General features: G+C 43.6%; 1 protein-coding gene across 1 annotated transcript in view; it reads right to left on the bottom strand.

The window, feature by feature from the left end:
- The window catches only part of LOC126088359 (integrin alpha-IIb-like), a 269,521-nt gene that overhangs the window by 96,829 nt on the left and 159,403 nt on the right, over positions 1-13,289 (bottom strand). The window contains exon 13 of the mRNA XM_049906497.1: positions 10,411-10,495. Coding sequence (XP_049762454.1) covers positions 10,411-10,495 — 85 coding nt within the window. The remainder of the gene's footprint in view (positions 1-10,410; positions 10,496-13,289) is intronic.

The following is a 13,289-nucleotide window of genomic DNA, read 5'->3' on the forward strand; positions in this document are numbered from 1 at the left end:
GGTGGTACTTACATGCTACTGTGATGCATCTTCTTTAAAATAGACCCCTTCTGACTGAACGCACTGACTGCAACGGTGTTTTTACTTTAGGAAACATTCCTGGAATTTTTTTTTCTGGAGTGTGTTAAGGACGCTCTCCGTATCTGCCTTCAATCGAGTCAAATCGCTTCCCTTTCAGAAAAATTTCAGTTTAGGAAACAGGTAGAAGTCCGCAGGGGCCAAATCAGGGGAATATGGCGGTTGTGGAAGCACAGGAATTTTGAATTTGGTCAAAAATCCAACGATGGAGAAGGCACGATGAGCCGGAGCATTGTCATGGTGTAGCACCCAACTTCTGTCTTTCCACAATGCAGGCCTTTTCTTCCGCACCTTTTCGGGCAAATGCTCAAGGACACATTTGTAGTATTCCTGGTTAAACGTTTGTCCTCCAGGGATAAATTCATGATGCACAATACCGGTAGAATCGAAAAAAATCAGTCTTTACCTTCTTTACCTTCGACCGACTTTGCCATGCTTTTTTCGGTCGTGGTGAACCTGAAGTTTTCCACTGTGAAGACTGTACTTTGTTTTCAGGATCATATACACATACCCACGATTCGTCGCTTTTAATTGCCCTATTTAACAAATCTGTGTCATTTTTAGTCTGATTAATCACTTCTTGGCACACTTCAAGTCGGTGTTGTCTCTGGTCACTTGACAACACTTTTGGAATGAATTTTGCGAACACACGACGCATGTTCAGATCTTCAGTAAAAATTGACTAAACTGCATTGAAACTTAAATTAAGTTCATCAGCCATCTCCCTAAGTAGCGAACTTTCACAACATTTTCGTTCGTTTTTTGAGGTGGAAGGACAGCCGGATCGTGGTTCATCTTCACATGATTCGTGGCCATTTTTAAATCTGTTGAATCAGGCAAAAACGTTTGACTGGCTCATACAATTATCTCCAAAAGCTGTTTTTAATAGTTCGTAATTCTCAGAAGCTGATTTCCCGGTTTTAAAACAAAATCTTACACAAACTCGTTGCTCCATTGTACGTCCATTTTCACGCAGACAGAATCCGGCAACGAGCCCTAAGAGACCCACACTCAGCCAGATGCCAGAACGAACTGAATAAAGGAAACGCTGTTCCTGTCAGAGGGAGTTCAAGAACAAGGCAATGACTCACTCCCCACCATCCGTGTACCTGTCCGCTAAACCAAGCGGTACCGTACCCATTCTTAAAACTTTCCAAGCACACCTCATAAGAAACTTGTCAAGCGGTTGCTATTGCTGCCCCAGCAAGTGAACATAAACCGATAATTTACAATAAAAGAGCGTATTTATAATCGCAAATTAGATATAAATTAAAGTAGTATCTACACTGCTGAATAATCACCTTTGTCTGACATTCTGACAGGGTGATAAATAAGAAAATAATTCCTAATCTAATAAATAATGAAGCATATGAACAAGTACATATTTATTCAGTGAAAAGTCGGGCGCACTGCCATATGGTATAGTAACATGCTGCCACGATATGTCGGCTCAGAGTCTTCTAGTCATCTTTAGATGTACACTGGCGAAAGTGTACTGAGCTTCCACATTTAAGATCCTGCTGGCGCATGCGTGGGATATTGAGTTGTCAATGCTTGTACGGTGCTTGAACGATTGCGCTTCTGTCACGGGCTTCCGCGCGCCCTCTGTGGTGGAAGCTCGCATCATCGATATCTGATCGATAACCTTCACACGGTAAAACGCACGGAACGATGCCGTTTCCAATTAGAGACCGTACGGCACCCCGCCATACTAGAAACATCGTTCTCTGCGTATCTGGCGCCGTTCTGCTATTTAACGGTGTGGAGTCTGTCGATGAGGCGAGATTTCACTACGGAAGGTGCTGGGAACAGGGCACACAGCTGCTGAAGAAGCTCATGCGTTCAAACAACGCATGCGCAGTGACAGTCTGGTATACCGTGCATGCGCCGACGGAGTCTTCAATAGGATAGCTCACAAGAGAAGTGCATGAAGATGTGCTTAGAATATAAACAGCGCTTCCCAAGAAGAGTCGCATGAATTATAGTCCAGTAGAATTAGCATTCAAAAGCATACAAAAGGTTTTATTGTTTTAATGGATTCGTTTGTGTTCCAATATGACTATCCTAGGTTTTCCCCCTCGGCGGAGTTGTGGAAAAGTGGTGGGGGCAAAAATGTACCCGAAAAGGGGGTATTTTTTCGGTTTTGTGATTATATCTCGTAAATGACTCACAATATCGAAAACATAGTGGAATTAGAGATTGTAGGGCATGAAATTCTGCATTGAATGAGACATCTGCATATTTTTTTGACCACCCGTTTCCATACTAGTACTAAATTGTTCATGAAAAATTTTCGTTTTAACCTTTGTTTTTTGGTAATATCGTTGAAACTAACCCACTTATCAATAATGTCGTTCATAAAAAAGATATAAAGGGATAAATTCTGCATTCGATGAAACCAAAAGTGAATTTATTGGCCCATCCAATTGTGTACAGCTCCTCATTAAAGTTGGACCATTTCTCATCGTCAATGAGGACAATTTCAAATGTAGTTCTTCAGTAATTCTTATGTACACCCTTTTAAATAAAGAACTATAGCAACCCACTGTCTTGTACTTATTTAATATAGTGATAGAATAAAATATTAAAATTTTGTAAAATTTTGAAAAATAATATTAAAAAAGTTTTTCATATATCGAGGGTTAAGAAATGAGACCTCGTATCTGACAGATGTCAGAAAAAGTCCTGGCTCAAAAAAAAACTTGCAAGTTAAAGAAATATATGTTATAACAAAATGAAGCAAAAAAGGCAATGCACAACCTGAGAGTAATAAAAGATTATGCTCCAAATAAAAAAATCAAAGCAATCAAAATATTTACTAAAAAGGTATACTTTTTAGCTCCCCTGTAAAATTTGTCTTTTGTCAGATACGTGGTCTCCGTTCTTAACCCTCGATATAATATAGTGATACCCATTCAACTCATATGAAGGAGGCGGGAAGAGATAGACACTCCTTGAAATTAAGTAGTGGTTATTATATTCCGTAAATACAAAATTTTACATAAATGTATGTGATGAAAAGGGTAAAAGTAGGTATGTACACAAATTTCACATACGTCGACGTCTGACTGTCATTGCACCACTCGGCTCCTCAAAGTCTGTAATTTCCGAGTCCGACGCTCCGTCACTCGGCTCTTCAAAGTAATTACTTTTCGTCACCTCATATATACAGTCCAGGTCTTCGCCAATATCTGGTTCGTCCGTTTCATTTGGTTGGTGGGAGTTAGTGCATGAGTTCCACTTGCAGTTGACACAAATTAATGAGCACTTAATAACACCCTTCCGACACACACAACTACCTGCACAGCCCTTGCTGCATTTTCAGGAAATTGTTGAGAGAAGAGACTGTGGAGATGATTCTTTGGATGTAGGAACGGGGCTAAGACCAAACATCCCCAGAGGAGCCGATCCATCTGGTGTCCTATCCACATTTGTACTTGTAAGTAGGTCCTCAAGCAATACTGGTGAGCTGCTTCCGACGTTGGTGGTAGGGATGCTGGTGTGAATCTGTATTTCACAGTCGCTTTGGAAAACAGATCGAATCGCAACTTGTCTAAAGTGTCTCCTGCCGTACCTCCATAGAGGGTTGTTAAAAATCGGAGGCCAGCTTCGACAATAGCTTCAGCTTAAGTGTCATGCTCTAAGAAAGGTTTGAAATCTTCCAGAAGACATTCATTTTTGACCAGTATATTGACCACCTTCTTCTTGCCCTGACCGAAGAGTATTGAAGTTGTGTCACATCCACTTTTGGAGTGGAGAAATATGAGTGGCCTTCTAATGTTGTTTGCCAGTTTGAAACTGCTGGAACCACATACTTTTGATGAGGTCTTTCCTCTTCCAGGTTTCAAGAAATATATATTTGCTGATGGTGTGGCTCGGGCATTGAGCATGATGAGAAGGTCAGTACCCTCACCAACAACCACAACCTTCTCATTTTCCTGTGATACCTCAACCGCTGTGGCAACAATTAGGTGGTCTGCGTCTTCATTAGCTTGCTTTACTGAGAAGCCTTCATCTTCAAGCCTTTATTTCTGTCATTGGAAAGGAATTGCTCCTGAGTCGTAGTCACCATCATTAACTCGGTAAAGATGACCTCAGGAGTAGTGTGTCTTTTGCTTCGGCGGATGCGCTCAGCATATTTGATGCTCTTGGTGGGCAGGTCTTCTGGGTAGCTATCGAACACCACACTTGTCGCACTTCCGCTGTCTAGTTAAACTACACACTCACATTATGCACAATATTCTAGAAAAGCAAAAGCTGCTCTTCCAAATGGTGCATTTTACATTAAAATTAGATGTGACCCACATAAATACATTTGCCTCCACATTTGGTCAAATGTAGGGTTCTGATTTTTTGAAGGTAACTTTCTGGACGATTACCTTAGGAATTACAAAAGATACACTTTTGTCATTATTACACTGGCTTGCCAAGCAGAACATATACACAAAGGCAGAATAACAAGGTGCAAAAAGGCTTTGCCGTTTAATAAGGGATTGCCAAAGTTGACCTAAAATTTCTTGTCACCGAATTTACCCCTGACTTTGAACAGTCTTTTGATTTTTTTTTCAATCTTTACTCATGATAATGTTATTTTTGAGCTCTCTGCATAAAACTGATCTAGAGACCTAGATTTGTAAATGTGAAGTACCTTACTTGCAAAGCAATGACAGTACAAACTTAACCATACAGAAACAGGTGGTCCATTTCACTTTTGGTCTCATCAAACGCAGAATTTATTCCTCTATATCGTTTGTAGGAACCACTTTATTGATAAATAGGTTAGTTTCAACCATATTACCAAAACGCAGAGGTTAAAACGAAAATTTTTCATCAACATGTAAAATTGGTCCAATTTTGAAGAGCACTAGTATGGAAACGGGTGGTCCAAAAAACATGCAAATGATCTCATTCAATGTAGAATTTCATGCCCTACAATTTTTAATTGCTTTATATTTTCGATATTGTGAGTCATTTACGAGATATAATCACAAAACCGAAAAATACCCCATTTTCGGGTACATTTTTGCCCCCCACCACTTTTCCACAACTCCGCTGCGGGGGAAACCTAGGACAGTCATATTGGGCCACAAATGAAGCCATTAAAACAATAAAACCCTTTGTAGCAATTATTTCCGATTTCCATAATTTTAAGGTTTAACTCCACTGGACTATTTTTCGAATGAAGAACTTCGCGTCTTACCGGGAGAGGCATTTGAATGATTACCCATTCCGTAGCTAAGAAGGGAACTTAGGTAATGGGAAGGAACAAAATATCGATATAACAGAGCCAAAAACACACAAACTTCAAAGTCGTGACTTATTGCTGTATTTCCCTCTGCTTAAAATAATTATGCTATTCGAACAACAAACTACAAGACTCTTAATATGAAAAACCACAAGTAAAGTTATTACCCGATTGTCATTCCATCATCAGGCTTCGCTGTGTGATACATGATATATCATCAACTTTCTGCATTGAAGTACAACCATCTCTCACAATATGCTTCACAAAAGGCAACCAATACCATCGTTTCAAAACATAATTAGTGTGGCATTTTATATTGGGCTGCTTCATTGCAAAAGTGATGTGACTATTGAAAAGTGCTTGTAGTCAGACGTGCATATGTTCTGTTCCATTTCAGCTGCGCAACACTACTAGGTCAGTATAAAAAGTTTGTTGTTCAGATAGCAGAATCATTTTCAGCAGAGGGAAACACAGCAATATGACAAATGAAACTATACGTTTCCAGAGAACTTTCCAAGTTTCAAACATCTATGATGTATATATGGTGACCGAAGAGACAAACGAAAATTATTACCAAGCGCCGGCCGGAGTGGCCGTGCGGTTCTAGGCGCTACAGTCTGGAACCGAGCGGCCGCTACGGTCGCAGGTTCGAATCCTGCCTCGGGCATGGATGTGTGTGATGTCCCTAGGTTAGTTAGGTTTAAGTATTTCTAAGTTCTAGGGGACTGATGACCTCAGAAGTTGAGTCCCATAGTGCTCAGAGCCATTTGAACCATTTTTATTACCAAGCACGGGATTCGAATCGAGGTCTGCTGCTTCGTAGGCAGATGCGTTAACCACTATGCCACCGTGGCACATTGGCGTTTTACATCTGCACGGAATATCCTAGTACACCTCTCTAATAAAACCAAATTCAATGCTGTTCGAGTTTGGAGGAGTGCCAAATGGGCTGAGGCGTGAATGGCAATCTGGACTGAGGAGGGTAGACCGTGCAGTTGTGAGAATTTGTACCGAGGGCGAGATTCAAAATCAATTCTCAAGTTCATTAGGTAGTTGAGCTAACCACTACGCCACCCTGGCACAGTGGCGCTGTACCACTGCGCACACTACTGTAGTACGCCCCCTAGGAGGGAGGCATACTACGGCAAACCGTGTAGTTGCCCAAACTCATTTTGCCCGGGTGGTGTAGTGGTTAGCGCATCTGCCTGGTGAGCAGGACACCTGGGTTCGAATCCCACTCTTGGTACAAAGTTTCATTCATCGATTCAGTCTGCAAATATACATCAATATGTCACAACACTGAAATACGTGTGTTTCTGGCCCCATATATCGATATTTTGTTTCTTTACATTACCAAATTTCCTACAGTGCTGTATGCCATTTTCCACCGGCCATCTGCCATAGTGTGCTGCAGCGTTAATTTAAAAGACCCGCTGTTTCAAACTGTTCAAACTGTTGCGTAGTGGGTAAGCAGGCAGTGCCCTTTAGCTTTAGCCAGGAGAATGGCCAGTGAGTCGGCCGGAGCCTTCGCGGTGGTCTGTGCCGTGGGCTGTCGACACTGTATTGTCTTTGAGAGTTGAAGTGAGCGGTTTTACCTCTCATGTTAGCCGAGAGCGCTAATCCACTGCTTCCTGGACTTGGGTAGGCACGCCAGCCCCAGATCGAATCCGCCCGGCGGATTAACAATGAGGGCCGGTGTGCTGGCTAGCCTGGATGTGGTTTTAGGCGGATTTCCACATCCCACTAGGTGAATACTGGGCTGGTCCCCACGTCCTGCCTCAGTTACACGACTCGCAGACATTTGAAAACGTTTGCACCATTTGATGGCTTACACTAGATGCAGACAGATGGGGTATACTACTTCTGTCACGGGGGGGGGGGGGGGGTGGAAGGGGGTTGCGGGGTGGCAACAGGAAGGGCGTTCGGCCACTCTCTGACACTAACATTGCCAAATACATAGTAACATGGCTGACCCCGCGTTGGAGTGGGACAAAGTCCCAAGGAAATGATGATGATGAGTTGAAGCGAGTGGTTTTGTTTTCTGATGTTCTCTTGTCGATGTCCACGAAAGAACCGCGTAGATAAAGATCATTGATTACTATAATATGCTTCCAGCTGTCATATTGGCAGGTTCAACGTTGTTGTGTTTTTCTGTTGGAGTTAGGTGTTATTAAACGAATACAAGCAGGAACTAAGAATTTGTCACTCTTAACGATGTTTGTTGTACCTGTTTGCTTTTCCTTAAGAGGAATTCGTTTGACAATGTTATGCTATGGTTTTCGTAGCTCTAGCTGTTCTTTAAATATTTATGTGTTTTAACACTACTGTACTGAGGGGAGGAAATATTACATTGCTACTAAACCAACCTAAATAATACTAATCCACTATTTATTCAAAGGAAGATACAATTTATTGGTTATGCATTAACTGATTACAATTATTAGGTACATACAGATTAAGTACGAAATGCCTTTTTATACCCTACTGTAACTGTAAATTTTGCAAGGGTTTTGCAAAGAAGTGTTAAGTAATGCGCCGATTCGTTTGGCAGCTATTAAATATGGTGCGATTATACATCGCTGCCATTTTACTTGTACAAGTCCGTCGTTGGTAGTAATATTCATGAGGAGTTGGCTCGATTCCCTTATAAGCGTATCAGTTAAAGGGGCATACCTTTGGTTGCAAGAATTTGCTTATTGTGTGTTTATAAACAGTAACAGAGTGACGTTGCTCGTCTTTATATTCCAACGCATCCGGAATTGAGTAGGCTTAGCTCACCAATTTCTTTTAATATGTCGTTAGTCGTTGGTGCTTATACACTCCTGGAAATTGAAATAAGAACACCGTGAATTCATTGTCCCAGGAAGGGGAAACTTTATTGACACATTCCTGGGGTCAGATACATCACATGATCACACTGACAGAACCACAGGCACATAGACACAGGCAACAGAGCATGCACAATGTCGGCACTAGTACAGTGTATATCCACCTTTCGCAGCAATGCAGGCTGCTATTCTCCCATGGAGACGATCGTAGAGATGCTGGATGTAGTCCTGTGGAACGGCTTGCCATGCCATTTCCACCTGGCGCCTCAGTTGGACCAGCGTTCGTGCTGGACGTGCAGACCGCGTGAGACGACGCTTCATCCAGTCCCAAACATGCTCAATGGGGGACAGATCCGGAGATCTTGCTGGCCAGGGTAGTTGACTTACACCTTCTAGAGCACGTTGGGTGGCACGGGATACATGCGGACGTGCATTGTCCTGTTGGAACAGCAAGTTCCCTTGCCGGTCTAGGAATGGTAGAACGATGGGTTCGATGACGGTTTGGATGTACCGTGCACTATTCAGTGTCCCCTCGACGATCACCAGTGGTGTACGGCCAGTGTAGGAGATCGCTCCCCACACCATGATGCCGGGTGTTGGCCCTGTGTGCCTCGGTCGTATGCAGTCCTGATTGTGGCGCTCACCTGCACGGCGCCAAACACGCATACGATCATCATTGGCACCAAGGCAGAAGCGACTCTCATCGCTGAAGACGACACGTCTCCATTCGTCCCTCCATTCACGCCTGTCGCGACACCACTGGAGGCGGGCTGCACGATGTTGGGGCGTGAGCGGAAGACGGCCTAACGGTGTGCGGGACCGTAGCCCAGCTTCATGGAGACGGTTGCGAATGGTCCTCGCCGATACCCCAGGAGCAACAGTGTCCCTAATTTGCTGGGAAGTGGCGGTGCGGTCCCCTACGGCACTGCGTAGGATCCTACGGTCTTGGCGTGCATCCGTGCGTCGCTGCGGTCCGGTCCCAGGTCGACGGGCACGTGCACCTTCCACCGACCACTGGCGACAACATCGATGTACTGTGGAGACCTCACGCCCCACGTGTTGAGCAATTCGGCGGTACGTCCACCCGGCCTCCCGCCTGCCCACTATACGCCCTCGCTCAAAGTCCGTCAACTGCACATACGGTTCACGTCCACGCTGTCGCGGCATGCTACCAGTGTTAAAGACTGCGATGGAGCTCCGTATGCCACGGCAAACTGGCTGACACTGACGGCGGCGGTGCACAAATGCTGCGCAGCTAGCGCCATTCGACGGCCAACACCGCGGTTCCTGGTGTGTCCGCTGTGCCGTGCGTGTGATCATTGCTTGTACAGCCCTCTCGCAGTGTCCGGAGCAAGTATGGTGGGTCTGACACACCGGTGTCAATGTGTTCTTTTTTCCATTTCCAGGAGTGTATTTATTATTTTACTACTAAGTTTGAATAATTGTTTGTGTTTCAGTGGGTTTCCAGATTAGTTTTATTTGGGGGGGTTACTGGTTTTCGATGTTGTTAAGTAGGACATTTATGGGAGTATCCAGGAGATTAACTTTGTTGTAATATTAATGTTGTTTTTCTCTTTTTAATCTGTTAGTGTCTGCCATTTGCAGCTCACCTTTAGAGGCCTTAAAATAATCCCAAATTGAAGCGTAGTTAATGACCGATGTATTTTATATCGGTTAAGGGTTATCACTTGCTGTATTTAGATTATGGTCTCCATGTGAAGTAATACTTTAGCGTGCATGAATCTGAACAGGGACGCATTTCTAAGTACGTTGTGAACCACGTATAACCCTAAGCCTTGCAGAGCCGCTTAACAGCACTAGCTGGTTGTTGGTTCTGGTTCCTCACTTTGAAGGACCGAGCGGAGTTTTCTTTTTTTAACCCTGGAATGGGTGATAATTCAAACGTCTCTCGCGGTAAGAAGTGCACTTTTGCTTATGAATGTCTCCTAACACTGTTATCGGGATAAGCAGCTTATATGATAAATACACTTCCGGGCGGTTCTCAGCGTGCGAGGTGACACGCTTCCCTTGTCAGTGTGCTTTTTGGCCAGTACACACGTAAATTCCGTCACAAGGCTCTGCGCTGATATATGGTGGCAGCAAATTGCTGACATCCAGCAGTCCGCAGAGAATTTCCTGGAACACTTCATGGGTTAAAAGTATGCAAACCATGCGTAATTCTATATGCAAAGATTGTGAAACGACTGTTACGGGTATCTAAATTGAGGTAATGTGCTAAAGAAAGCCGTTAATACTTACAGTTCTGAAGTTAGCAGCACACCTTGTGGCATGTGCAGCCTGGCGCGGCCAATGACGTCCACGTCAGCGCGGGAAAGCACGTCCTCTGCAACAGTAATACATTCGTTATCATCTTAGTTTTGTCCAGAAAACGCCATTTTTTTAAAGAATCGAATCCCCGTATAAAGAATAATTCGAACGCCACATTGTTTCACAAATGTGTTAACTTGTTAAGTATTGGAAGAGCATGTAAGCGACAAAAGGTTTGGAAAAGGATTGAAATTATGTTTAAAGTGCTCTCAGTATCAAATACTGGATGAATATAGCCTGGGTAATTTGCACTCTGTTTTAAGCAAAAGCTAATTTTTCACTCATGTCAATATTTATGGCGCTTATCTCCTGAACTGTGTATCACACAGTGATATACTTTTGCAGGTATTTTCAATGGTATGTATGGATAATGCGTGCACAATGTTGCGAATAGAGTTAGTAGTGAGGGTGCAATAAATTTAAAAGTCACGCCTGATGCTATAGTTCTACTCTGTGAGCTACAGTAATGTAATAATCGATAAACTTTTTCCTTTCACCATGTTGTGAGGGGGAGGGGCAGGGAGTCATAAGAATAAAAAGTCCGGAAATGTTTGAAATTATGTAGAAAATTCGTTGGAAGTCGCCAACTGTGCCCATTCAGAAATACTGTGTGAATATAGTCTGGTTAATCTGTGTATCATGAGCAAGGGCTACTTCAAGACTTATATAGAATTTCCAATTGTAATATTTGTCTTGCGTTAAAAATTTAATATATGATTATACCTCTTAATGAGTAGATTATGAATTGAATTTAAATTTTAAAATTTGGTCAATAATTACTTGAAATATAGCAGCTCAAATTTTTGCTGCACCTGAAAACCGTTGTATAAGCAACCTGCCATTGGACTGTACCCAGTGAACCGTGGACCATGAACCGTATTAACCGTCTGGTGACACAGATAGGGCAGGAGTGCATAAAAAAAGGAAATCCCCTGCAGAGGCCTCATAAGCAAGTTACCTTTGAGTCCTCTCGCTCATTTGCTTTAGTTGGCCTCGCGAGCGTACAAATATCAATGCCGCTTCGATAGATCGGATCTTATCCCTACCGTTCTCCGCTAAGCCCAAGATCCACATCGCGTGGAAATGCCCCGTGAGTTACTGAGTGGGGTGAGCGTTTGGTGCCTGTCGAAAACGCGTGTAGGCAGTTGGTCTGCCATATCGCATCATGTAGGGCACAGGGCGTTCCGACACTGTACTCCCCTTCGTTGTCAGCTCGCGACGCACCTCCTTGGCGCCAGCGGCCAGAGCTCATTGACGCCATACTTCGCTGCACTGTCCCAATGGATACGTTCGTCGTACGTCCCACATTAATTTCTGAGGTTATTTCACACAGTGTTGCTTGTCTGTGTGGACTGAAAACTCTACGTAACTGTCCCTGCTCTTGGTCGTCAAGTGAACGCCATCGGCCGCGGCGTTGTCCGTGGGGTGAAATTTGGTATTCTCGGCTCGCTGTTGACACTGTGGAGTACGGAATATTGAATTCCCTAGAGATTTTGTATATCGAACGTCCGACGAGTCTAGCTCCAACTAACTCTCCACGTTTGATAGTCTGTTAATTCCTGTTGTGCGGCCAGAATCACGTCGGAAACCTTTTCAGCTGAATCACCTGAGTGCAAATGGTTGCTCAGCCAGTGGACTGCCATTTTGTACTTCACGTACGCGATACTACTGCCATATGTACATGTACATATCGCTGTCACCTCAGTGTATTATTCAATGGTAGCTGCTATTACTTTTTCTTAGTTGAGTCGAAAACAATTCAGCTAACTTGACGTCTGCCTGGATTCTGCGAGTGGCATCTTCTTAAGCACAGAATAGCTGAAGGACCTCTACCCTCACTTCAGGAGTCCTCTATTTGCGCCATAGTGAACCTAGCGGTTCCCAGAATACAGGCTACCTGCAGGGCACAGGGCGTTCCGACACTGTACTCCCCTTCGTTGTCAGCTCGCGACGCACCTCCTTGGCGCCAGCGGACTCGTGAATTCAGAAACAGTACACAATAGCTTTCTGTCATTTAGGACGCAAGAACGGATGGTGTCTCTCCTGCGGAGCTTCGGCCACACGTAATATAATGGTCTCAACTCCACCTGGCTTCTCCTTCACATGATGTAGTGGCGGTGTCTGTCCTTAGAACATGTAGCCTGTAGGATTCCCAACACATTTAAACAACCTTCCTGAATAAGAAATCAATATAAAAATCTAGTAACTAGATACAGTAATCACTTACGTTACCCTCATAACTGGTCATTAATTTAGATCGGCTGGTTTTATTAATTTAATGGAGTTTGACTATCGCATGTGGCAATATTGACAAAAAATGGTCGAATAACGTTAGCACCTGCGATGCGATGGTGGTCGAGTCAGAGCTAATCGTACGCAATCTATATGAATTTCAATTAATCGTACATAATCTATACGATTTTCAGTTAAAATGTCTCTTCTGTACAGGAATATACGAGCGTTGGAACTTAAATAGTGGAAACTATTTATTCACAACCGATACAAAAGAGTTACATGTTTGCACCTGTTACTGTCCTTCAAAGTAGTCACCGGCGTTGTGTAGGACCCGTTGCCAGCGATTTGGAAGGCGTAGTATACCGTTAGCGAATCCTGTTCTGTTGATGGTGCGAATGGAGCGGTGTACTGCCTATCAAATCTCTGGAACAGTTCTGAAGCGAATGCCACGAAGTGGTTCCTTCATCTTTGGAATCAAATCAAAGTCACAAGGACTTAATTCCATTGAGTATGGTGGATGGTACAGTACTTCCCAGTCCCATCGACCGAACAGAGTAGCCACAGCTTGCGCTGTA

The sequence above is a fragment of the Schistocerca cancellata genome, chromosome 6 (genome assembly GCF_023864275.1).
Source record: "Schistocerca cancellata isolate TAMUIC-IGC-003103 chromosome 6, iqSchCanc2.1, whole genome shotgun sequence".
NCBI classification, from domain to species: Eukaryota; Metazoa; Arthropoda; class Insecta; order Orthoptera; family Acrididae; genus Schistocerca; species Schistocerca cancellata.